We start from the raw sequence: 27,825 nt of genomic DNA on the forward strand, positions 1-27,825 counted from the left end.
ATTCTCGCCTGAGTTAGAAACTGTTGTGGCAGCTCTGACTCTGCAGAAGACCCTGCTGAACTCACCTGTTGAACTTGTCAAGTCTGCTCAGGTGTGTTCATGTCCAGAGTTTTTGTATGGTCAGAATCATGTTGGGCTGGTTAAAAATTAAACCCCTATCCATTGATATCCTTAAGACCTATGTCACACGGACTCTTCTAACAGGGCACCACACCCGCGTCGCACCCGCACCCCGGCGGGTGCGACACTTGGACACTGCTTCCTTTGTGTTAGGTAAAGTCAACTACACGGAAGTCCATTTCTATCCAAAAGTAGATTCAGTTAACCCTAATCAAGTCTATTTTTATCTATATTATATATAAATACATAAATGCACACAAATACACGTAGTGTCAACTTAAAACTGTTAAAAATCATATATATCCTCCCCGCACCCAAGTTTTTTTAAAGTGCCGCATCCGCACCCGCACCCACACCTATGTGACATAGCTTAAGACCTATGTCACATGGGTGCGGGTGCTGGTGCGACACGGGTGCGGCGCAATTTTAAAAATTTTGGACACGGGAACTCGGCTATATATATGTGTATATATATATTTTAAAAAATATATATATAATAATATATCCTATGTGCATATATGTGGATATTGTCCTCTAAAGTTTGGCACCAACATGAGTGTTTTTATAAACTTTGCAAATTGTACTCTTGCCCTTACAGAAAGGGGGGTCTAGGGGCTCCCCCCGACGCGGGTCCTGCTGCGCGGTCAGCGGGCGGGGGTCCAGGGGGGCAGCGCCCCCCGGATTTTTTTTTTCTGGGGCTTATGTTTGAGACTCATGCTATATATATATTTTTTAAAAAAATATAAATTTTTTTTTTTTTACCCTAAAATGGATAATTTTTGGACTCAGTCAACGTTGACCGAGTCTAAAAAGGACGGACTCGGCCTCGACTTGTTGACCGAGTCCGAATCGGCGTTGACCGAGTTCGGGCCGTGTCCAAAGCCGTACCCGTGTCCGAAGCCGCACTCGTGTCCGCACCCATGTCGGGGCGTGTCGACTCGGGTGCGGCGCCTCCCTAGCCGAGTCCGTGTGACATAGCTTAAGATATATTAGTTGAACACGCATCTACAACCTCTACGTGCCTACGGTAATAATTTAATCTATGTCACAGGGATTCGGCTAACACGGTGCCACACCTGCGTCAACGCGACTCGATGCGGGTGCGGCACCGGGTGCGGTCAAAACGCACCCAGAGTCATTTTAGTCTAATTCTCGGACTTCAAAAAAAAAATTCCTCAAAAGGTTCTTCTGCGAACTGAGTGTGCAGGGAGGGGCCAAGCCCCTCTACTACGAACCCAACCTAGAGCGAGAGAGGGGGAGGGCAAAGGCGCCCTCCCCTCTGCCGCAATCAGAGGGAGAAAAGAAGAAAAGAAAAAGGAGATGAAGAAAACGAGGAGGGGGGAAAACAACACTCCCCCTCCCCATCCTCTGAGAGAGGAAACAAGGAGCGGGGAGGGGGACAACATCCCTCCTGATCAAAACGCAAGGGGAGGGGCTGCGCCCCTCCCCGTCCTCTGAGTGAGGACACAAAGAGCGGGAGATTGAGAGAGAGAGAGATGGTTAAGGGTTACCTGAGAGGTGACCGAAAAAGGGGGAAGGTTTCACCGGCGAGAGACGGTGCACGTGGTCACCGATGCGACGAGGGTTCCAACGTCGGCGGCTAATGATCAATTGCTTGAGTGGCCCGGATCCGAACTTTTTTTAACCGGGTTTTACATATAATGAAAGAGGAGACAAAACTGTAAAAAGTCTAATTATTTTAGGAAATAACAAAAGAATGGATAATAGAATAAAAATAGAGCGGTAAAAAAGCTAAAACATGACAATAAGCAAAAGATAAGTTTTGTATCACTCAAGCAATTGATCATTAGTAACAGCATGCTTAAAATGTTACCAAAAATGAGAAATATGATGGCAGCATGCAATGTATCAATTCTTGAACCTTTTCTGTGGAAAGCCAACTCGCAATTTTTTACGATTCAGTCCTATACAAATATAGACGAATGTAACATTTACCTGGATAACTTGGTAAATTCTAATTTGTGGCAGTCAGAATCTTTTTAGTAAGGGAATGGTCTCCTTATTGAGGATTAGCCGATTAGGTATTCTAATGTGGTGATGATTACCCTGTTTGCATTTAGAGAAATGACCAAAACCAAAAAATGTGGGTAGAAAATGTGACAAACTGCTGCCTGTATATGTGCATTCTTTTCAGTTTGTTAGTTGCTGCATTTCATATTCCAGCTCTACTTCTGCAATTTTACATGGATATGGTGTAAATAACTATATACTAAAATGGTAAGACCATGGTGTACTAGAACTCGTGCTGTTGGTAAAACTAGTTGCAATTGGATATATGTGAGTGATTAAGCTGTTCACGTATAAATTTGGAAAAGAAAATCCCTTGGTTTATACTCATGGATTCCAACACCCACCCTCGTTGCTGGAATAATTTTCTAAGAAGGTCCGAGTTCTACTTAGGTTGTTCAAATTGAAGAACCACATGTATGTATGTATATATATGTATGTATATATATATATATATATATATATATATATATATATATATATATATATATATATATATATATATATATATATATATATATATTTTTGCCGTACCCCCGCACCCAGGTTTTTTGAAAGTGCCGAATCCCCGCACCCGCACCCGCACCCGCACCCATGTGACATAGATTTTAATACTTGGTAGTTAAGAAATGATGATTCTTGTGTTGATCCAAGACACTTGAAATTTCAGGCATTTTTGGCTCTTGGAATGAAAGCAGATGGTTTGAAATATAAGTTCTATTCGAATCCATGGTATCCAGATTGAAAAAAAAATGGGCAAACATAACTAATACCTTGGAATGCCCTTTATTCTTTTCTTATAGCGTATGTGACAACTCACCAGAAACATTAGTTCTCAACTTTGTTGGATGGCTTTTAGTTTCGCGCATCAAACATAGCATCAGCTCCACAGACAGTGATTTGAAATTGTAATATTAGAACATTTTAGGAAATTATTTGAAAAAACACATTGAAACATAAAAATGACCTTTCTTCTTTTTTAGTTGATGATGATCAATTTTTTTTAATGTATCTGGGTGTTTATTAGTGTTATGTTCCATTTGGAGCATAACCTTTTTAAGTTGATATCTTTCCATCTATGAAAACTTTGTTAAAATGTAAAACTGTACATATATGTATATATAATAATATTATATTATTATATATATATATATAAATACATTTTTAATTTCTTTCTTTTCTGTATTTTTTTTCCTTTATTTTTATTTTTTGTCTTTATGTCATCTAGTTCAGTTTGAACTAGAATGACTGTTGCTAGTCAAGTCCTGTCCAGACTTGACTAGCAATAGAGCTGTTGGACTGACACATTCCAACAGCTCTAAATAGAGCTGTTGGACTGTGCCCAACAGCTCTATTGAGTCCTCTTTCAGCTGTGTATATAAAGGGGTGCAGCCCCTCTTGTATTTCACTTCAATGCTTCTTAAGCAATTGGTTTTTCATATCAATAAAGAATACATTTTTATTTTTATTTTGTTTCCAGTTATACCCTTTTTAAGGGTTATGCTTTAGTGTCATTCTTGACACTTGCTCTTGTTAATCAAAGCTCGTGTTTCGAAGATCCCCATTTCATTTCATGGTATCAGAGCCGCGGAAGTACTAAATCTTGAGGAAAAGCTGCCTCGGTTTCCGTGCCCGTTTGCAAAAGTGTTCGCCACTTGAAGAGAAGTGTTTTATCACTTCATTGGAGAAGATTTCACATCTTGTTGTATTGTTTGTTTTTTCTTTCTTTCTCATTTTCCTTCTTGTTTCTCTTCTATCCCTATTCTTTCTCTCCTTGTAATCGATGGATGACAATGATAAAGTCACCATCATGCCTATGAAACTAAGCGATACGAACTATGTAACATGGGCTTCAATCATGAAGCACCATATATGGGGAAAAGGCTTATGGGGGATTGTGGATGGTTCCGATTCGGAACCTAAGCTATCTCTTACTAAAAAGGAGGGAGATAAAGACGTCCCTCTATCGGAAGAAGAGAAAATCAAGGTTATTGCCTCATATGAGAAGAAATGGAAAGAATGGAGAATATCTCATGCGAAGATAATGTCATGGCTTATCAATAGCGTTGACATTAAAAAATGCTCAAGTCTTGCCAAATTTGATCATGCCGATAAGGCATGGGAATACCTTAAGAATATGTATTCCCTTAAAGATATTGCACACGTGTGCAACCTCCAAGAAAAAGTTCGAATGATGACACAAGGAGACAAAACTATTCGTGAATATTACAATGGGTTGTCCGAACTTTGGGAAGAACTTTCCCTTTTAGAACCAAAGTGGCATTGTGCCGAAGACATCGAGCTTCGTCAGAAACAACTCGATGTTGAACATTTTTACCAGTTTATCACTGGATTAAGGCCGGAATTTGAAACCACTAAATCGGCCCTACTTCACCGGGGAAAAATTCCTTCTATTGTTGAAACTATTGAAGAGTTAACAATGGAAGAAAATCGTCTCCGAAAAGGTTCTTTAAAAATTGAAGATGATTCCGTTTTAGCCGTGTCTAGACCAGGGAATCATGTTCGATCATATAGGCCTCCTCACTTTAACCGACAAAATGGTGACTATGATAAGAAGAAAGTTATTTGTCATCACTGTCATGAACCGGGACACTACAGGCCACAATGTCCCAAACTTAAGGAGCTGAGAGAAAAAAGAGCTGCAATTGCTGGATCGGAGCCTAAAGATCAGGATGCACCAGTTTCCCTGGCCCAACTAATGGAGATCCTTCAGCCTCTCATCAAAGGTGCCTCTTCCTCATCTGAAGCTTCAACCGGCGCAGCAGCCTCATCTTTTTCTGATTTAGGTAAAATTTCTTGGCTTCTTGACTCTGGTGCATCTTTTCATATGACCCCAAATAATCAAAGTCTATCCAAATGTGTTAAAAATAAAACAAGTGTGTCAAAGGTCTTTACTGCTGATGGGACTTCTCTTGAAATAGAAGGAATAAGAGATTTTGAAAAAATTTATAAAACAAAAAATTTTTTTATTCCAGAAATTAGACATGTTCCCAAATTAAATTTAAATCTTTTATCTGTATCTCAAATTTCTGATTATGGGTGTAATATTTCTTTTTCTTCTCATGGTTGTTGGGTACAGGATCGCCAGTCAGGCAAGCTGATTGGGGAAGGCCATAGAGAAGGAGAACTCTATTACATGGATTTTTTGGAAATGCCGAAGAAAGCTTTTTGTTATAATATTCAAAAAATAGAGTTGGAACTGTGGCATAAGAGACTTGGTCACCCACATATAGCCAAAATCCAACATTTTCCAAATCTAGGAAAATTTTGTAACTCTGAATCATTTGATTGTAAAGATTGTATTCTCGGCAAAATGAAAAGATTACCATTTCAGAACAGAACCTTTTTCTCTTCAAGACCACTTGAATTAATACACTCGGATGTTTGGGGTCCTGCACCAGTAATTTCTAAAGGAGGATTTGTTTACTATGTTATTTTTGTCGATGATTTCTCCCGACATACGTGGATGTACTTTCTCAAACATAAGTCTGAAGTATTTTCATACTTTCAAACTTTTCATAATATGGTTAAAAACAAATTTCAAAATGATATTACTATTTTTCGCACAGATTCAGGGGGAGAGTTTTTATCCACAGATTTTCAAAATTATCTTAAATTGCATGGCATCACACATCAAAGATCTTGTCCTTATACACCTCAACAAAATGGACTGGCAGAACGAAAACATCGCCATATTATAGAAACCACTAGAACTTTATTAATAGCAAATCAAGTCCCTAAAGACTTTTGGGCAGAAGCTGCCTTAACTGTCACCTATCTCATTAATAGGATGCCATCTTCTTCGTTACAAAATATCACTCCCATTGAAAAACTTATGAACATTTCTCCAGACTACTCTAGATTAAGAATATTTGGGTGCAAATGTTTCATATTTACTGACAAAAATGATAAACTTTCCCCTCGTGCGATTCCCTGTGCCTTTTTAGGATATGCTGAAAACCAGAAAGGTTATAGATGTTTTGACTTCAAAAATAATAAACTATATGTGTCTAGAAATGTTTCCTTTCTTGAAAAGGAGAGCTTCTTTGATTTTAGAAAATTAAAAGACGTCACTGAGTACTCCTTTTTGCTAGATCTAACATCAACATCTGATGAATATGACCTTGATTGTAACTTTGATGATGATCCAAGAATTATTGATCTTAATGTTGAAAATGAAGAAGTTCATAGAGATACTAGTATTCAATATTCCAGGCGACAAGAGTCTAATACTCCATGTGCACTTGAGAAATATTCTAACATTCCAACTAGACAATCATCCCGGATCTCGAGGCCTCCAGAAAAGTTTGTATCATACGAGTCTTTCTCACCCACATATAGGGCAGTTATTGCATTAATTCACTCATATGAAGAACCATCCACATATTTTCAAGCAAAAAATGATATCAAATGGATAGAAGCCATGAAAGTTGAATTAGATGCACTTGAAAAGGCTTCTACATGGAATATTCAAGATCTTCCTCCAGGGAAGAAAACTATAGGATGTCGATGGGTTTATAAAATTAAAACCAAGAGTGATGGTACTCTTGAAAGATATAAAGCCCGTTTAGTAGCCAAAGGTTATGCCCAAGAATATGGGATTGATTATGAAGAAACCTTTGCTCCGGTGGCTCGTATGACTACTGTCCGAACCTTAATTGCCTTAGCTTCTATCAAAAAATGGTCTATTTTTCAAATGGATGTCAAAAATGCTTTTTTAAATGGAAAGCTAGTTGAAGAAGTATATATGGAACCCCCTCCTGGTCTAAGTATTCCTAAGGGTAAAGTCCTTCGCTTAGAAAAAGCTCTTTATGGACTTAAACAAGCACCAAAAGCTTGGTATGATAGGTTTAGTCGTGTTATGATTGATATTGGTTTTCAATTCTGTTTAACTGACACTACTTTGTTTATTAATAGTTCTGATGCAGGGATCATTGTGCTTCTTCTCTATGTGGATGATATGATCATCACCGGAAGTGATAAACAGGGAGTTGAAACAATCAAAACACTTCTTAAATCTCATTTTGAAATGACTGATTTGGGCTTGTTGAGATATTTTTTAGGCATTGAAGTTGCTTATTCTCCTAGAGGATATTTATTATCTCAGACTAAATTTGCTTTTGATATTGTTTTCCGGTCTGGTATTACTGATGATAAGAAAGTTGACACTCCAGAAGTTGTTAATGTTAAAATGAAGATTGATGATGGAGAACTTCTTGCAGACCCTACTCCTTACAGACAGCTTGTCGGGGCACTTTCCTATCTATCCATTACCAGACCAGATATAGCACATGCTGTTCATACAGCAAGTCAATTTCAACATGCTCCTACTTCTGTTCATATGGGAGCAGTCATGCGTATTATCAGATACATCAAGTCCTCTCTTTCACGAGGACTTTTCTTATCTTCCTCCTCTTCTCTTGATTTAATTGCATATACTGATGCTGATTGGGGCGGTGATCCCAATAACAAACACTCAACCACTGGCTTTTGTGTCTTTTTAGGGGAATCATTAATCTCGTGGAGGTGTAAAAAGCATCAGAAGGTATCTCTCTCATCCACCGAAGCTGAATACAGAGCCATGGCAACCACGACCATGAAAGTAGTTTGGCTCCGACGACTGCTTGCTGACATGGGAGTTGAAGCAACAAAGGCTTCACAAATGTGTTGTGACAACAAAAGTGCGATCTACATTGCCAGTAACAGAACATTCCACGAACGCACCAAACACATCGAAATGGATTGTCACTACGTCAGAGAGGAATATCTACACGGGATAATTGATCTGCCATATGTCACTTCAGAATATCAGTTAGCAGACCTCTTTACAAAGCCTCTCGCTGCTCCCCGATTTCACTTTCTCTTAGACAAACTTTCGCTCATTGTACTGTAAGTTTGAGGGGGAGTGTTAAAATGTAAAACTGTACATATATGTATATATAATAATATTATATTATTATATATATATATATAAATACATTTTTAATTTCTTTCTTTTCTGTATTTTTTTTCCTTTATTTTTATTTTTTGTCTTTATGTCATCTAGTTCAGTTTGAACTAGAATGACTGTTGCTAGTCAAGTCCTGTCCAGACTTGACTAGCAATAGAGCTGTTGGACTGACACATTCCAACAGCTCTAAATAGAGCTGTTGGACTGTGCCCAACAGCTCTATTGAGTCCTCTTTCAGCTGTGTATATAAAGGGGTGCAGCCCCTCTTGTATTTCACTTCAATGCTTCTTAAGCAATTGGTTTTTCATATCAATAAAGAATACATTTTTATTTTTATTTTGTTTCCAGTTATACCCTTTTTAAGGGTTATGCTTTAGTGTCATTCTTGACACTTGCTCTTGTTAATCAAAGCTCGTGTTTCGAAGATCCCCATTTCATTTCAAACTTGTCATACAATAAGGGGGGTGGATATCAGACTGGTTGAAGTGAGTTTGGATAGGTCATAAATACATGAGATTCCTCTGACATCATTATGTTCAATCCTCAAGAAATGCAGTTTGTAAAAGGCAAGTATTTTAGTACTGCTCATTAATTGTTTCCCATTATTCTGTCTCCTACATATTGCTCTTTCACTGCTTGTGCAGTTTTTATACTGGGGAGGCTGTCTAAGATCCTTATTCAGAAAGTAGCATTGTTTTTGAGCTTTAGTCTCTAGAAGGGATTTCTGCAAAGAAATATCAATAATGATGGAACTGGGTACAAGAAGTAAAGTTTGAACAGTGGTTATTAAAACTGAACCTAGGCTTTGTTGGGATAGTCTTTCATAGATTAGTTGCTTGTTTTTCCAAGGAGAAATTACTTCCCAAAAACTTCCCAAGGCTAAATGACTTACTCCTCACCTTTTGCAATTATGATTTAAACTATTGTGGAAATCAGGCCAATTGTCCTAATGTGCTTCGGACAACTGTGCTGATGGGGCTGGATTTGGGCCCAAAAATTGAGGTTTGGGCAGTTAATAACAACTCGGGCATGGCTTTGGGATTTATATTCTTTTCATAGTTTGGCTTGGCCCAGCATGGTTTTTATTTAGCATCGTTTTACTTTTTCCTGAATCAGCAGCTCCTGCATCTCCAGCCCAAGGTAGGCATAACTGTAATAAAATAAATGTCTATCTGAAGCGTTTGGGAAATTCAAAGATGTAGAACAAGGTTGATAGTCATAAAGTATGCATGAGGCTGAATTTTGTGTACACAATTCCATTCATGGCTGAGTTGAATATAAGACATCTCTTTCTCTCTTCTAGCTCACAGGTTTTTGTCCTTCCAAAACTCGAGAAAGCACTTCAGTAGCTAATACAGTCCCATTACTTAATTCCAAAACTCAATGAGGCCATGTTGAAGTTTGGCTACCCACATAATTCAGTTAGTCTTACATTGTTGGTGAATTGTGTTAATTATGTGCATCATGCACCAATGATATGATTGTCATGCATAATGATGCATAGTAAATTCAATTGGGAAGTTGATACTTCTTGGAAGTTGAAGTAAGAAGATCAGTGAGGTCATTCATCCATAGAAGTATGTTTTGGAACATCTTAGGCAATCGGGACTGCTTGGTTTTAACCAGTTCATACTCCTATTTAACCAATCATTTCTTTCAATGTATTTGACTGCAACCTAATCTCTGATGAGGTTTTTGCTTGGCATGATATTTATGTTTTTGACCCTAACTTTCAGGGGAATGATAAGTATTTTTTTCCTTTAAAGGTAATTATTTGACTGAAGGTTAATCTGGGAACATGTAATCATAAAAATGTGTTCCTTTTCTTGCACTAATAGCAACCATTGCTGCAGCTTATTCTCCTTTGTATTGCTATTTCTTCATGTTCTTTTCTCCAAAGTTAAATATCTTAATAAAAATAGATGAAGATGTAATTTTAGGATTCATAGCTTATGCACTCAAGTGTTTTTTGGTTGTGTATTTCATTTCACTTGATACTGATATCCCATCTGGATTATTTTCTTAATTGGGAATTTTGAATCGGTTCCATGCTGATGCAGGCCATGTTATCCAAAGCAATCACATTAGTCACTCATTTGATGAAAGAGGTAGAGATACATGAGAAGGAAGCAGAATCTGCCAAAGAGGAAGCAATCCTTGCGGGGGCTGACGCTCTCCATAAGGTTGAAGACCTCAAAACAATGTTGGCAAATGCGAAGGAAGAAAATGACATGGTTGTGTAATAATTCTTCTTAATTTGTGAGGATTCTTGATAATAGCAATAAACAGAAGTGCTGAGATTTTCCTTTCCTTAATAGCAGCATGCTGGAGAAGTTTATGGAGAGAAATCTATTTTGGGAACGGAAACACGGGAACTACAGTCACGGTTGTTGCATCTGTCTGAGGAAAGAGTGAAATTTCTCTCCATAATTGATAAGGTAGAAAGTTCGATCTTATCATAGCTAGTAACTATTTGCATTCTGCAGAACGTTCGGTTTACTCTTCTTAATACATGTACTGGTGCATATTCTACCTTTAGAGGTTTCATCATTTTAGCTCTTAAATAGATGGAAACTGTGACGACTATTATATTTATTTGGTGGTTTCTGAGCTCCTGTTATAATTTGAAGGTAATTTATGTTCTTTATATGCCTATCATTTCCAATATTGTATCATGTTATACTTTGATTTATAAAAATTGAAGTACAGGTGAGGTCTAGACAAGAGTGCTTCTGAAAAATCAGAGAGTTTCAAATTTTGGACTTACTGTTGCTGCATTTTCTACCTATTTTGATATAATTCTGCAATCTTTCATGTAAAACCCGAAAAAAAAACTTGGATTCGGATCCGGACCCGACCCGAGGCCACCGCCTCTCTCTGCCTATTAAAGGCAGCGAGGCAAAGGGGGGAGGTTTCTCGAAACCTCCTTCCCCTCTGCTCTTCCGTTCTCTCTCTCTCTCTCCTCCCGACCCCCTCTCGTGTCTGCTCGTCAGAGACCTCGCGCCGGCAACCTCACCACCGCCTCTTTCCCCTCTGTTTCTCTCTCGCTCGTCTGCCAACGTCGACAGCGACGTCGGCGACCTCCAGGTACGCACCTCCTCCTCCTCTCCTTCTCCTGTTTTCTCTCCCTCACCTCTCTGTTGCGCAAGGAAGGAGGCTGAGTCGCCTCCCTGCTACCCTAAATTGTAGGGGAGGGGCAGAGCCACCTCCCTGCGACACCTTTTAGCGAGGGAGGGGCCGAGCCCCCTTCCGATGCCCTCTGTAGGCAGGGGAGGGGTCAAGCCCCCTCCGTGCGTCTCCTTCTGGCAGGGGAGGGGCTCAGCCCTCCCTGTGCTCCCAGCAGCCAAGGGAGGGGTCAAACCCCCTCTATGCACCACCTTTAGCAGGGGAGGGGCCCAGCCTCCTCCCTGCTCCCTTTGACGGCAGGGAATGGCCGTTCGGCAGGGGCATTAGCCCCTGCCACTTTGCCGACAAGTCGGTAGGGGTAAAACCCCTATCGCCCGTGAGAAGGGTCTTGGCAGGGGGTTTTGGTGCCCCTGCCTGCCCTTTTGTTTTCTTTAGGGAGGGTCGTGACCCCTCCCTGTCTCTTCTTTTTCACAGGGAGGGTCGAGCCCTCCCTATCTCCTTTTTGATTGTGCAGGGGAGGGTTCGACCCTCCCTGCCTCTGTTTATTTCGGGGAGAGGCTCGAGCCCTCCCTGCCTTCGAGCTACATAGTGGGAGGGGTTGAGCCCCTCCCTGCTTGTTTATTGCCCAGGGAAGGGGTCGGCTCCCTCCCTGCTTCTCTGTTTCGCTGGGGAGGGGCCAAGACCCCTTTCCTCCCTTGGTTTGGGCAAGGGAGGGACTGAGCCCCCTCCCTACACCGTCTTCTTTAAGGCAGGGGCATCGCCCCTGCCATCGCCAGTTTTCGGTAGGTAAGAGCGAAGCTCCCTGCCTGTGTACTTTCTGATAGGCAAGGGCGAAGCCCCTGCCTCTCTCCTTGCCTTCGTCAGGCAGGGGTGCAACCCCTGCCTCTGTCTGAACAATCTATATGTAGGGGTGCAACACCCTGCCTCCCTGTTCTTGTTGACAGCGAGTCAGTAGGGGCTCGCTGCCCCTGTTTCTTGCACGTAAAGAAGGTTCGTCGGTGGCACGCTGCCCCTGCCTCTGCTTCTTTTATGTCAGGACAGCGGCAATGCCCCTGTCCTCTCTACCTTTCTGATTGAGATAGCATGTTGACGTCTCTCTTTTGCCACTCGTAAGATGGATCTCGTTTGTGCCCCCGCATCCCGAGCCATCAATCGCTTACACCAGCAGACGCCAGCAAGCTCGCAACTCCTCGAGGTAGGGAAAGATTGCACGGAGGACTTGAACAATTAAATTGAGTTCAATTAACTAAAAAAGAAAATTAAATAAATATATATGTATATATATATTTATACGAGTACACATTTAACTCAAGGACGGGGTTTTGCGATCCTTGTCCTTTACTTTCTGTCATGTCTTTACTTTGCTGTCGCGCTTTCTGTCCAGACTCTTGCTTTTGCAAATGTTTCGTTATTGCCTTGCCATTGCAGATGATGCTCAAGTTTTCGCTTATTGCATATGCTATAAAGGCATTGTCGTGGAGGATGCAAGGGGCATTTACCGCTCTCCCTCTTACGAATAGAGTTGAGTCAGGGGCTTAACGATACATCGTCTAAGGAGAGGGATTCCTAGCAGATCCTGGCTTTTTGAGTCAGCAGTCCTGCAAAGTAGACTTGAGAATTTAGGGAGCAACGCAAAAACATCAAAGATTGCCCAAATCGAAGTATTTGGAAAGATGTGATTGGCTGGTTCTATTCGTCTATTCGACATATCTCGGGTAACCCTGAATTGGGGCTTGAGCAAACTTCTTAGCGTGGGTTTTGTTGAGAAACCCGTATCCCGTTCATCGAGGCCAGTATCGAGTCATGCGAGGCATGTAGATACCACGATAGCGGATGAGATTCTAGAAAATCGCATGCCAAATGTTGGCACAAGCTGTTGGCTATTTCAAAAGATAAATAATGTCAAAAGTAAAGTTTGAGAAACATTACATATTTGTGAAACACTTTTGTTGAGACTCCTATTGATGAACTATACCCCTTTCATACTAGAGTACTTCTAGTCGTGCACTACACGCGAGTATTGCGATGATTGGATGAGACAGTCGTGCGACCTCGAATAGTGCTAAATGCACAATGCTGTAAATACATAAAAATGTGATCGCCTTCACAGGTAAGATGCTTATTTGGTCAAAAGACCAGAGCATATAGAATGAGTCATCAGTTAATTTACCCCTGACACACTCATTCACTTCTTGTAGTCTCTCAAGGGAGAGGACAGAGCGGTACACACTCCAATGAACAGGTTGTTAATAACCACCCCACAGGCAATGATCCGGCCTCCCCAGTCATTGGAGTTAGGGGAAGGGACTACCAGACATTATCCTAGGTGGTAGATCTCATGGACTTTTGCAGAAGTTTGATGCATCCGTTGCCAAGTACCTGCCTTTGGGGAATCCTCTCTAGACTAAAGTCGTCTCCTTAGGAACGGACTCAACTAGCTATTCGGGTTATTGAAAATATATAGAATAACAGACGCCCGAACTAGTCTCAGTTGTTTCTACGATTTGTCTGTGCGTACCCATAAGTCAGTAATATCGAAACATAAAGTCTGCTCACATTGGTTGATGGGTCATGAGACTTGCTAGTTGCGTGGTAGTTCATAACTTACGATCAAATTTATCGTCATGTTGTGTTTGACAGTTGCAATGCTTATTTGCTTTGAACTGCTTACCTCCTTTGAACTGCTTACCTGTTTAACTGCTGATCTGCTTTAAACTACTTAGCATGCTTAATTAAATACTCTTAATTTAGTTTCCTGTAGTCTCTCTTGTGTACCTACTAGTTTTTCGTGAAACTAACCTATTCTATGGGTACAAGTGATGTTTAGGTACATCACGGGCGATTGTGCGATGACAAGATGACTTCAAGATTTCCTTTTCTTGCTCTTAGCTCGCGTCTTGGACGTTTGTGGGTTTTGTCACAGATTTTCCTTTGGATATCCGAATTTTGTACTATTTGAAAACTTCTTTAAATGAAAGTGGTTTTTCCAAGTGTTTTGCTAGTAACATGTGTAGTGAGTTTTGATTCTTTTAGCTAACGTGCCCAAAGTTGTCAGTTTGCCTTTCTAAATTCAACAAAAGAATTATCTTCCGCTGATTACATAAACAAACTCTGAAAGGAAAGATATTTTCTTCTAGTCTCTTGCCTGTTTTCTGAAAAATTCGCAAGTTTGAAATTTTGGGGCGTTACAAGTTGGTATCGGAGCTAAGGGAAGTAAGGATTCCTGACCATTGAGCATCCGCATCGTGCCGTGAGTATACAATTTTTTTTGCTTTGTAACTGTATTTTGCATTCTTAAGCTAAGTAACTTGACACGTTCTGTTTATGTACCAACATTGCTGGGTTTTTGTAAACTACTCATGTTACGCATAAATAGTACAGATGCTTTTGGCTTCTATCTCGAGCTTTCTGAAATTTCTGATCTTTGGTATCCCTTGTTTACTTCAAGGATGGTAAGGAACTTGAACGAAGATTCTGCTAATGAATGGTTAGAACAACGGAGATTCGTGATAGATTCCCTAAATACCTTAGCAGAGGCTATGCGTGACCAGTTCGTTCCCAAAGGGATCAAGCGCCCTTTCCTGAACCGAGCCAGCATACCGCAGTGACGTATGAGAAATTTTTGAAGCTTGACCCCTCGACCTTCGTCGGTAAGCCCGACCCAGATATGGCCAAGAACTGGGTGAAGGAGGTGAAACGAGTGTTTGAGGTCTTGTCAGTCCCCGACGACAAGAAGACGTTATACAGGACCTTCAGGGTGAAGGACAATGCCTGCATCTGGTGGGACATGGCCTGGGGTGTCCTGTTTTTGGGAATTTCACCAATTCCTTAGGAAGCGTTCAGAAAAGCTTTCTTGGAGAACTACTTTCCTACTCATGCGAGGGAGAAGAAGAAGGTGGAGTTCTTGGAGCTCAACCAGGGCAATTCGAGTTTGACGGATTACATCACCAAATTTCAGAGTTTAGAACCCTACTGCCCCAACCTGTTCGCGGATGATCGCGAGCGGGTAGGAAAGTTTATTCGAGGGCTGAAGGAGGGGCTCATGTATCGGGTCCTAACTAGTATGCCCTCGACCTTCTCTGTGGCAGTTGTTGCCGCCACCTTCCTGAGTGAAGCCTGAGAGCACTCTAAGAGTACTCAAAGCAGGAAGCCACCCGCTGCGGGTGGTGAGCCGAAAACACCATTCAACGGTCCAAGCAAACAATCATTATTTCTTATAAAGATCGAAGGAGGAAAGAAACCGTTTCCTCTTTCGAAGCGTCAGTGGCCTCAGGGAAACCCTCCAGCCAGGCAACAGACTGACAATGTATATCCCAGATGCTGACGATCTCACATTGGGCAGGTGTGCTCACTCGAGACAGGCGAATGCCTATATTGTGGCAAGATAGGCCACTACCTCCGCGAATGTCGCAAAAAGGCGGCTGATGACCTCAGGCAGAACAACAAAGCACCTCTGCTCCCTCGGCCATCGCAGCAGCAGCATCAGTCGCCGCAACCGCAGTTGAGTGGTCAGAAGAAGGCGTCGGGATGTGTCTACACCGCCACGGTCGGGCAGTTGACCAAGGGCGACCTAGTGCAAGGTACCTTTTTGTCGCTAACCAAACAACCTTTGTGCTTTTTGTTTATAGTGCCACACACTCTTTTATTTCGGTAAATTTTGCCGAGTTTTTGCGCATACCTGTAAAATCCTTACATAATACCCTTGAAGTGTATAACCCGATCGGGAAAAACACGATTGGGAAAAACACGATTTGTGCAGCCTACATACCATAGTTGGACGTAGTCTTGGCAGATCGACATTTATCGGCTTGTGCTATCCTGCTCGATATGATGGAATTTGACGTCATCCTAGGCATGGATTGACTGCACAAGTATCATGCCAAGATAGCAAGATTGTCTTATCTCCACCAGAAATGCCCAATGTGAAATTCAAGATCGTGAAACCCGTTCGGGTGAGCAAGTTGATTTCGTCGCTAAAGGTGCATAATTACCTGAGGAAGAGATGTAGTGCCTTCTTGGTCAATGTCATCCCATCTGAGCCGATGCGAGTCCCGATCAGAGACTTGGAGGTGGTTCGAGATTTTTCAGACGTCTTCCCAGAGGAGCTACCAGGTCTTTCTCCGCCTCGTGAGATGCAGTTCAGCATTGAGTTGCTGTCAGTTTCTGCGCCAATTTCAAAGGCTTCATATCAGATGGCGCCAATAGAGCTCAAAGAGCTCAAGAATCTGTTGCAGAAGTTGATGGAATAGGGATTCATTCACCTCGGCGTCTCGCCCTGGGGAGTTGGTGTCTTGTTCGTGAAAAATGACGGATCATTGCGGTTGTGCATCGACTATCAGATGCTCAACCAGACAACAACAAAGAATAATATCATGTTGCCATGCATCGATGATCTGTTCAACCAATTGCGAAGATCCAAGATCTTTTCAAAGATCGACCTTAGATCTGGGTACCATCAACTCAGAATTAAGGGAGATGATATTTCCAAGACGGCCTTTCGGACTAGATACGGGCATTACGAATTTACGGTCATGCCTTTCGAACTCACTAACGCTCTTGCAACCTTCATGGACCTCATGAACAGGGTGTTCAAACCCTTCTTGGACACCTTTGTGATCGTGTTCATCGACGACATCCTGGTGTATTCAGATAGTTGGGAGCAACATCAAGAGCACTTGAGAGTTATTTTTGAAACCTTGCGAAAAGTGCGTCTGTTCGCTAAGTACTCCAAGTGCGAGTTTTGGCTCGAGGAAATCATGTTTTTGGGGCATGTCAACTCCAAGGAAGGAGTGTCAGTGGATCCGGTGAAGGTTGAGGCTGTACTGAGTTGGCAGCAACCGAGGAATGTTCGTGACATCAGGAGTTTTCTTGGATTAGCTGGGTATTATCGAAGATTTATCCAAGACTTTTCTAAGATCTCTCTACCCATGACGAAGCTCCTAAAGAAAGAAGATAAGTTTGTGTGAGACGGCAAGTGCGAAAGCAGTTTTCAGATGTTGAAGGAACGTCTTATGACTGCTCCTATTTTGGCCTTACCTTCGGGTCAAGGTAGCTTCGTGATCTATACCGACGCTTCTGAGGCAGGCTTGAGTTGTGTCATAATGCAAAATGATAGAGTGATCGCCTATGCATCGCGCCAACTTAAAATTCATGAGAAGAATTAACCGACTCATGATTTAGAGTTAGCAGCGGTGGTCTTCGCATTGAAGATATGACAACACTATTTGTAGGGGGAGCGGTTCGAGGTTTTTATAGATCACAAGAGCCTAAAATACTTGTTCTCGCAGAAAGAGCTAAATATGAGGCAACGACGTTGGCTGAAATTCCTCAAGGATTACGACTTCACCCTATCCTACCACCCAGTAAAGGTGAACGTCGTGGCCGACGCTCTGAGCCGTAAGTCTCCCAGTGTTTTCATTAACTTGTTATTCGCTGGGTGGAAGCTGATCAAGGATCTGGTATCGTGGAAACCGTTTGCGGTTACTCAAAATTTGATCAGTCTTTCCAGCATCGTAGCTCAACCTGAGCTATTGTCCAAGATCTTTATCAGACAGAAGATCGATGTGTAGTACGAAAAGCTGAAGGCTCTAGCGCAGCGGGCCGATACTTCCTTCCGTTTGAGTGAGGAAGGAAGTGTATGGCATAAGGATCGTCTCTGGGTGTCAGAAAATCCTATTTTAAGAGATGAGATTCTCGCAGAAGCCCACAAGTCCAAGTACACGATTCGCCTTGGTGGCACGAAGATGTTCAAGGACTTGCAATGCAGATATTGGTGGAGCGGAATGAAGCGAGACGTAGCCGAGTACGTCTCAAAGTGTTTGACTTGCCAATAGATTAAGATCGAGCACCAGCGACCAGGCGGGGTGATGCAGCCGATGGAGATTCCACAATGGAAGTGGGAGGACATCACAATGGACTTCATCGTCGGTTTGCCGAGGACGCAAAGAAAACATGATGCGATTTGGGTGATCATGGATCAACTCACTAAATCGGCGCATTTCCTCTATATCCGCCTCAGTCAGTCTCTGGGCAGCTTGGCGGACCTCTATGTCCGGGAGATTGTGAGATTGCATGGTGTTCCTGTGTCAATCATCTTCGATCGTGACCCGAGGTTCACCTCCAGGTTTTGCGGGCAGTTACAGTTGGCCTTGGGCGCGAAACTGAAATTCAGCACCGCCTTCCACCCTCAGACCGACGGGTAATCTGAACGCATGATTCAAACTTTGGAGGACATGCTGCGAGCTTCATGATGGACTGAAAGGGAGAATGAGACTCTTATACCGGATTGACAGAATTTGCATACAATAACCAGTTATCACGCTAGCATTGGAATGGTCCCGAACGAAGCCTTGTACGAGAAGCCTTGTCGATCACCTGTTTACTGGGACGAGGTTGGTGAACGGACGCAGGATTCACCAATAGTGCTACAACACTATACTCAACAAGTGCATATGATTAGGGAACGTATGTATTCCGCGCAAAGTCGGCAGAAGTGTTATGCCGATCGTTGGTGTCGAGAGCTCGTTTTCTCAATGGGAGATATGTTTTTTGTTAAGGTATCTCCTTCAAAGCGTTTTTCAGTTCGGGAAGAAGGGAAAGCTGAGTTCCCGATTCGTTGGACCATTTGAGATCCTGGATCGGATCGGTGAGGCGGCTTACCGTGTTGCGCTGCTTCCTCAGTACACTCAGATCCATAACGTCTTCCACGTATCTATGTTGAGAAGATACGTTCATGACTCATCACACATCATTCATTAGGATGATGTGGACATCCAAAAAGACTTGACGTTCGTAGAAAGATTTGTGGCAATCGTTGATCGTCGAGACTAAGTGCTCAGATAAAAAATGATTTCTCTTGTAAAAGTATATTGGCAACACCATGGAATAAATGAATATACATGGGAGCCTGAGTTAGATATCAGGGAAAAATACCGTGACTTGTATTTTGACCAATAAATGCAATAGAAATTTCGCAGACGAAATTATTTTAAGGAGGGTAGGATGTAAAACCCGAAAAAAAAAACTTGGATTCGGATCCGAACCCGACCCGAGGCCACCGCCTCTCTCTCTCTCTCTGCCTATTAAAGGCAGCGAGGCAAAGGGGGGAGGTTTCTCGAAACCTCCTTCCCCTCTGCTCTTCCGTTCTCTCTCTCTGCTTTCTCTCTCCTCCTGACCCCCTCTCGTGTCTGCTCTTCGGAGACCTCACGCCGGCAACCTCACCACCGCCTCTTTCCCCTCTCTGTTTCTCTCTCGCTCGTCTGCCAACGCCGACGACAATGCTGACGACCTCCAAGTACGCGCCTCCTCCTCCCCCTCTCCTGTTTTCTCTCCCTCACCTCTCTGTTGCGCAGAGAGGGGGGTTGAGCCGCCTCCCTACTACCCTAAATTGTAGGGGAGGGGTAGAGCCACCTCCTTGCGACCCCTTTTAGCGATGGAGGGGCCGAGCCCCCTCTCGATGCCCTCTGTAGGCAGGAGAGGGGTCGAGCCTCCTCCCTGCGTCTCCTTCCGGCAGGGGAGGGGCCGAGCCGTCCTTGTGCTCCCTGCGGCCAAGGGAGGGGTCAAACCCCCCTCCCTGCACAGACTTTAGCAGGAGAGGGGCCCATCCTCCTCCCTGCTCCCTTTGACAACAGGGAATGGCCGTTCGGCAGGGGCTTTAGCCCCTGCCACTTTGCCGACAGGTCGGCAAGGGGTTTTGGGCCCCTTGCTTGCCCTTTTGTTGTCACCAGGAAGGGCTCCCTGTCTCCTTTTTAATTGCGCAAGGGAGGGTTCGACCCTCCCTGCCTCTGTTTGTTTCGGGGAGAGGCTGGAGCCCTCCCTGCCTTCGAGCTACACAAGGGGAGGGGTCGAGCCCCTCCCTACAGGGAAGGGGTCGTCTCCCTCCTTGCTTCGCTGGGGAGTGGCCGAGACCCCTTTCCTCCCTTGGTTTGGGCAGGGGAGTGACTGAACCCCCTCCCTACACCCTCTTCTTTAGGGCAGGGGCATCACCCCTATCATCACCAGTTTTCGGCAGGCAGGAGCGAAGCTCCCTGCCTCTGTACTTTCTAACAGGCAAGGGCAAAGCCCCTGCCTCTCTCCTTGCCTTCGTTAGGCAGGGGCGCAACCTCTGTCTGAACAATCGGTTGGCAGGGGTGCAACACCCTGCCTCCCTGTTCTTGTTGACAGCGGGTCAGCAGGGGCTCGCTGCCCCTGTTTCTTGCACGTAAAGAAGGTTCGTCGGGGGCACGCTGCCCCTGCCTCTCCTTCTTTCACGTCAGGACAGCGGCAATGCCCTGGTCCTCTCTACCTTTTTAAATGAGATAACATGTTGATGTCTCGCTTTTGCAGCTCGTATGACGGATCCCGTTTGCGCCCCCCCGCGTCCCGAGCCGTCAATCGCTTACACCCGCAGTCATCAACAAGCTCACAACTTTCCGAGGTAGGGATAGATTGCACGGAGGACTTGGACAATTGAATTGAGTTCAATTAACTAAAAAAGATAATTATATATATATATATATATATTTATATATATATATATATATATATATATATATATTTATACGAGTACACATTTAACTCAAGGACGCGGTTTCGCGATCCTTGTCCTTTACTTTCTGTCATGTCTTTACTTTGCCGTCACGCTTTGTGCCCAGACTCTTACTTTTGCAAATGTTTCATTACTGGCTTGCCATTGCAGATGATGTTCATGTTTTCGATCATTGCATGTGCTATAAAGGCATCCTCGTGGAGGATGAAAGGGGCATTTATCGCTCTCTCTCTTGCGAATAGAGTTGATTCAGGGGCTTAACGATACATCATCGTTTAAGGAGAGGGATTCCTAGTAGGGATCCTGGCTTTTCGAGTGAGCAGTCCTGCAAAATAGACTTGAGAATTTAGGGAGCTGCGCAAAAGCATCAAAGACTGCCCAAATTGAAGTATTTGGAAGGATGTGATTGGTTGGTTTTGTTCGTCTATCCGATATATCTCGGGTAACCCCGAATTGGGGCTTGAGTAAACTTCTTAGCGGAGGTTCTGTTGAGAAACCCGTATCCCGTTCATCGAGGCCGGTATCGAGTCACACTTGACATATAGATACCACGATCACAGATGTGATTCTAGAAAATCGCATGCCAAATGTTAGCACAAGTTGGTGGCTGTTTCAAAAGATAAATAATGTCAAAAGTAATTGTCAAAAGTAAAGTTTGAGAAACATTACATCTTTGTGAAACACTTTTGTTGAGGCTCCTGTTGAGGCTCCTGTTGAGGAACTATACCCCTTTCATCCTAGAGTACTTGTAGTCGTGTACTACACGCTAGTACTGCGATGATTGGATGAGACGGTCGTGCGATCTCGAACACTGTGATGATCGGATGAGATGATCGTGCGATCTCAAACAGTGTTAAATGCACAATGTTGTAAATACATAAAAATGGGATCACCTTCACAGGTAAGATATGCTCATTTGGTCAAAAGACTAAAGCATATATAATGAGTCGTCAGTTAATTTACCCCTGACGCACTCATTCGCTTCTTGTGATCTGTCAAGGGAGAGGACAAAGCGATACACACTCCAATGGGCAGGTTATTAATAACCACCCCACGGGTAAAGATCCGGCTTCTCCAGTCATTGGAGTTAGGGGAAGGGACTACCAGACATTATCCTAGGTGGTAGATCCCATGGACTTTTGCAGAAGTTGGATGCATCCGTTGCCAAGTACCTGCCTTTAAGGAATCCTCTCTCGGCTAAAACCGTCCCCTTAGGAGTGGACTCAACCAGCTATTCGGGTTATTGAAAATACATAGAATAATAGACGCCCAAACTAGTCTCAGTTGTTTCTACGATTTGTCTACGCGTACCCGCAAACCAGTAATATCGAAACATAAAGTCTGCTCACATTGGTTGATGGGTCATGAGACTTGCTAGTTGCGTGGTAGTTCACAGCTTACGATCAAATGAATCGTCATGTTGCGTTTGACAGTTGCAATGCTTACTTGCTTTGAACTGCTGATCTGTTTTAAACTGCTTAGCATGCTGAATTAAATGCTCTTAATTCAGTTTCTTATAGTTTCTCTTGTGCACCTACTAGTTTTTCGCGAAACTAACTCATTCTATGGGTACAAGTGTGTAAAATTGTCTACGAAGAGACAATACTCATACAAACACAAATACTTTATAAAAGAAGTGCACGAAAGCACTCTCAACACTTGAACAAAATACGCAAAAAGCGTATAAATAATAAACATGCAATAATGCATGTATTTCATAAATAAAAGCAAATGCTTGAGTCTCTCAAGCTTATTTTACAACAAGGGGGAACACTCCTATTTATACAAGAAAGGAGAGGTGCAAGGGGGCTCCGCAAAGGAGTCGTTGGGGAGACCCCCAATGCACCTTTTTGTAAATACAAAAAGGAAAAATAAAAAATAAAAGAAATTTAAAAATAAAGGAAAAATTATAGCATATTCCAAATGGAATATGCGCAAAATGTAAAAGGACTAAAATACCCTTTTCGGGTAAAAAGGGAAAAATGTATAAATATATATACTTATATATAGAGATACGTATACATATAACATATGTATACGTATCTCTATGTATATAAGTATATATATTTATACTTACAATAATGTGTTTGAGTATACATTTTAACACCCCCCCTCAAACTTACGGTGTGATAACCGCAAGTTTGTCAAGAAGGAAATGAAATCTAGGCGAACAAAGAGCTTTTGTGAAGAAGTCCGCAAGTTGATACTCAGACGTCACGTATGGTAGATCAATGACCTTCTTCAAGTATTCTTCCCTGACATAATGGCAGTCCATCTCTATATGCTTTGTTCGCTCGTGAAATGTGTGGTTCTTGGCAATATAGATTGCACTTTTATTGTCACAGCAAAGCTTTGTTGGTTCTTTGACAACTACTCCCATATCTTCCAAAAGACGTCGAATCCATACTATTTCCATGGTGGTAGATGCCATGGCTCTGTATTCGGCTTCAGTGGATGATAAGGAGACATTCTGTTGCTTTTTACATCGCCATGAGATCAAAGATTCTCCTAAGAAAATACAAAAACCAGTGGTGGAGTGACGGTTACTAGGGTCACCTCCCCAATCTGAGTCAGTATAAGCAAGCAATTTTAATTCAGAAGAAGAAGATAGGAATACTCCCTTATTCACCGTTCCCTTCAAATATCTGATGATGCGAAGCACAACACTCATATGAACGGTTGTAGGAGCATGCTGAAACTAGCTGGCAATGTGTATAGCATGTGACAAATCGGGTCGAGTAATGCTGAGATACATTAAAGAACCTACCAACTGTCTGTAAGGAGTAGGATCGATTAGAGGAACACCGTCGTCAATCTTCATTTTTGCTCCCACAACTTCAGGAGTTTCACATACTTTGTCATCAGAAATTCCTGATCTGTCAATAATCTCACAAGCAAGTTTAGACTGAGATAAAAAATAACCACGTTGCGAATAGGCAACCTCAATTCCAAGAAAATATGTCAGAAATCCCAAGTCTGACATCTCAAATTTTGAAGTCAAGACAGACTTAATACCCTTGACTCCTTGAACATCATCGCCTGTAATTAACATGTCATCAACATATAGTAATAATATTACAATCCCTGCCTTAGATTTTCTAGTAAATAGAGCAGTGTCAGTATAACAGGAGGAGAAACCATTTTCCAGCATTACACTGGTAAATCTGTCATACCAGGCTTTGGGGGCCTGTTTCAAACCATAAAGGGTTTTTCGAAGACGAAAGACTTTATCTTTAGGGATCTCCATGCCTGGTGGAGCATCCATATACACTTCTTCATTAAGATCACCATTTAAAAAGGCATTTTTCACATTCATTTGAAAGATATTCCAATTTTTAATAGATGCAATAGTGATAAGACATCTAACTGTAACCATTCAGGCTAGAGAAGCAAAAGTTTCTTCATAATCAATTCCATACTCTTGCCCATACCCTTTTGCAACTAAGCGAGCCTTATACCTTTCAAGGGATCCGTCGCTCTTAGTTTTAACTTTAAAAACCCATCGACAACCTATAGTTTTCTTTCCTATGGGTAGAGTTTGGAAATCCCAAGTTTCAGCCCTTTTAAGAGCATTAAGTTGATTTTGCATAGCTTCTTGCCATTCTATACATTTTTTTGCTTCTTTAAAATTTCTTGGTTCAAAATAAGAGTGAATGGCACTAAGACAAACCCTATATCGGGGTGAGAAGGAATCAAAGGAGACAAAACGAGTGGGAGGTCTCCTATTCCTCTCCGATCTTCGGTGATCGAGAACAGGAACAAGTTCATTATATTGATCAATAGCACTTCTAAAGGTGTCTTGGTTTCTATGAGAGTATGTTATATGATCATTTGCATTCCTGCCTTCTTGTTGGTTATGCTCTTCGACATTACTCTCAATGTTCTCATCATGGTTTGATGATACATCATCATCACTAGATGTATCATCATTACTAGACAATAAGTCAAAAAAGAAGGAATAATCAAAATTTTCTTGTTGAGAAACAATTTTTTCAAATCCACTTTCATTTTCCAAAAAAGTTACATTTCTAGAGACATATAACTTATCTTCTCGAAGATCATAGCATCGAAATCCCTTTTGAGTTTCAGAATATCCAAGAGAAGCACAGGGAATAGCCTTGGGAGAGAGTTTGTCATTCTTATCCGTAAGTATGAAACACTTACACCCGAAGACTCGTAACCTATTATAATCCGGTTCGAGTTTATATAAAATCTCAAAAGAGGATATTTTCCCTAATATTCTAGAAGGCAAGCGATTTATCAGATAAACAGAAGCAAGAGCTGCTTCAGCCCAAAAATTTTTAGGGATATTTTGGGAAGTAAGAAGGGTTCTAGTGGTCTCAATGATATGCCTATGTTTTCTTTCGGCAACCCATTCTGTTAAGGGGTTTCAGGACAAGATCTTTGGTGAATGATTCCTTGATCTTCAAGATATATTTTAAATTGGTTGGAGAGATATTCTCCTCTAGAATCGCTTCTAAAAATCTTTATGATACTATTAAATTGATTCTTGATCATTGAATGGAAGGTTCTAAAGCACGAAAAGACTTCATGTTTGAATTTAAGAAAAAAGATCCATGAATATCTAGAGAAATCATCCACAAAAATAACATAATAAGAAAAGCCTCCTTTTGAGACTACAGGTGCGGGTCCCCAAACATCGGAATGAACAATTTCAAAGGGTTGATGAGAACATAGTTCTTTGCTCAAAAGGTAAACTTTGCATTTTTCGGAAAATACAGTCATTACAAGAAAAAGAACTTTTACATAGATCCTTTGCAAAATGTAAATAAGATAACTTGGTGATATTAGGATGAACAAGTCTTTTGTGCCACACATTTATATCTTTGTTTCGGGCAACATTACAAAAAGATTTTGGAACTTGAAGAGATTCCATATAGTATAAATCGCCTTTTCTAAAGCCTTCCCCAATCAATTTCCCGGACAGGCGATCCTGTATTAAACATTTATCACATGAAAATTTAATATCACAACCATGGTCCGAGAGTTGAGAAATAGAGAGAAGATTTAAGTTAAGTTTAGGTATAAATCTAATTTTAGGAATAAAAAATTCTTGAGTTTCAAAATTACCTATTCCTTTAATTTCAAGAAAGGTTCCATCCACAGTGGAAACAAAGGATGGAGAAATATTTTTTGAATAACCGGAAAGTGAAAACATGTTTGGGGACATATGAAAAGATGCACCTAAGTCCAAAAGCCAAGCGACTTTACCTGGAATGGATGAAGTAGACACGGCGGCACCGGATGTAGCTCCCTTGAGAAGAGGTTGAAAGGCTTCCATTATTTGGTTCAACGAGAGTGACCCACTTGATGATGCCTCTTCCTTTTGTGGTGCACCGGTGGTGGTCATAGCGAGAAACTTCTTCCATTTGGGACATACGGGCTTGATATGCCCCGGTTCTTTACAAAAATGACATATAGTCTTGCTATAGTCCCTCTTTCCTCTTTGTCCACCATCTCCTCCTTGATTTTGGAATTTAAAATGAGGAGGACGATAGGTCTTTACATTATTTTCGGGTCTTGATACGGCATTAACCTCATTGTTTTCTTCATGATTACAAGGAACCATAAGAACACTTGATCCTTGTTTACATAAACTCATGCAAGTCTCCTCACCACTTAATTTGGTGAGAACATCTTCAAGAGAGGGAGGAGAAAAAGAGGATAGAAGTGATGACCTTATTTGCTCAAATTCCAGTCTCAACCCATTCAAAAAATTGAAGAAACGATCTTCTTCAAGTTGCTTGTGGCGAAGTTCAATTGCCTCTCCACTCCATTTTGGTTCGAGCATAGAGAGCTCATCCTAAATAGAGGAAAGATCGACAAAATATTCCCTAATAGACATTTCACCTTGAGTAAGGGAGAGGGCCTTCTTTTGAAGGTAATACTTATGGGATAGATCTCTTGATGTATACATTTTCTCGAGATAATGCCAAGCTTTCGATGCTCTTTTGAATTTGATAATGTTGGCATTAATCTTTGTTTCGACGGATGCGAAGAACTAAGAAAGAATCTTGAAGTTCTTCATTTCCCATTCGTCGTGTTTCTTGGAGTATTCCTCAAGAGCTTTGATTCTTTCCTCTCCTTCAAGGATATTGATTTCACTTCCGTCCATTACGGTTATCTTGGGTTCCGGTTCCGGAATCGTTCCTTGCACATAACCCCACAATCCTTTTCCTTTTATGTGGGCCTCCATATTCTCGACCCAAATATGATAGTTGGACCCATTCAACTTGAAGCCAAGGGCAAAGTGAGACTCTTTCTCACCCATTAAGGCGTAAAGAGAAGGAGAAAAAAGGCGTACCAATACAATGTTTCAACTTCTACTTTGCACAAGATCTTTCTAAAATATTTGAGAAGCAAGATCCACCACTTCAATCTCTAAAGATCCGAAGGCACGGTTTTCGAGGCACTCGAACAAAAGAGGATCCCACGATCTCCAATCACCAACCGAGCTCTGATACCATGTAAAATTGTCTACAAAGAGACAATACTCATACAAACACAAATACTTTATAAAAGAAGTGCACGAAAGCACTCTCACAACACTTGAACAAAATACGCAAAAAGCGTATAAATAATAAACATGCAATAATGCATGTATTTCATAAATAAAAGCAAATGCTTGAGTCTCTGCAAGGGGGCTCCCCAAAGGAGTCGTTGGGGAGCTCCCAACGGTCACAATTGTGACCGTTGGGGGCTCCCCAACGACTCTATTGGGGAGACCCCCAATGCACCTTTTTGTAAATACAAAAAGGAAAAATAAAAAATAAAAGAAATTTAAAAATAAAGGAAAAATTACAGCATATTCCAAATGGAATATGCGCAAAATGTAAAAGGACTAAAATACCTTTTTCGGGTAAAAAGGGAAAAATGTATAAATATATATACTTATATATAGAGATACGTATACATATAACATATGTATACATATCTCTATGTATATAAGTATATATATTTATACTTACAATAATGTCTTTGAGTATACATTTTAACAAAGTGATGATTAGGTACATCACGGGCGATGACGCGA

The 27,825-nt window shown here is 41.7% G+C and overlaps 1 protein-coding gene across 4 annotated transcripts in view; it reads left to right on the forward strand.

Annotated features, from left to right (window-relative positions):
* The window catches only part of LOC149851316 (ELKS/Rab6-interacting/CAST family protein), a 35,271-nt gene that overhangs the window by 4,663 nt on the left and 2,783 nt on the right, over positions 1 to 27,825 (forward strand). For 2 of the 4 annotated variants that reach the window (XM_089999993.1, XM_090000008.1), the window contains 2 exons: positions 10,180 to 10,353; positions 10,438 to 10,557. In XM_089999993.1, the coding sequence (XP_089856119.1) occupies positions 10,180 to 10,353; positions 10,438 to 10,557 (294 nt within the window). The remainder of the gene's footprint in view (positions 1 to 10,179; positions 10,354 to 10,437; positions 10,558 to 27,825) is intronic. The other 2 variants (XM_090000001.1, XM_090000017.1) reach the window with 1 other exon arrangement.

Source organism: Nuphar pumila, chromosome 1, assembly GCF_984573655.1.
Source record: "Nuphar pumila chromosome 1, dmNupPumi1.hap1.1, whole genome shotgun sequence".
Classification (NCBI taxonomy): Eukaryota; Viridiplantae; Streptophyta; class Magnoliopsida; order Nymphaeales; family Nymphaeaceae; genus Nuphar; species Nuphar pumila.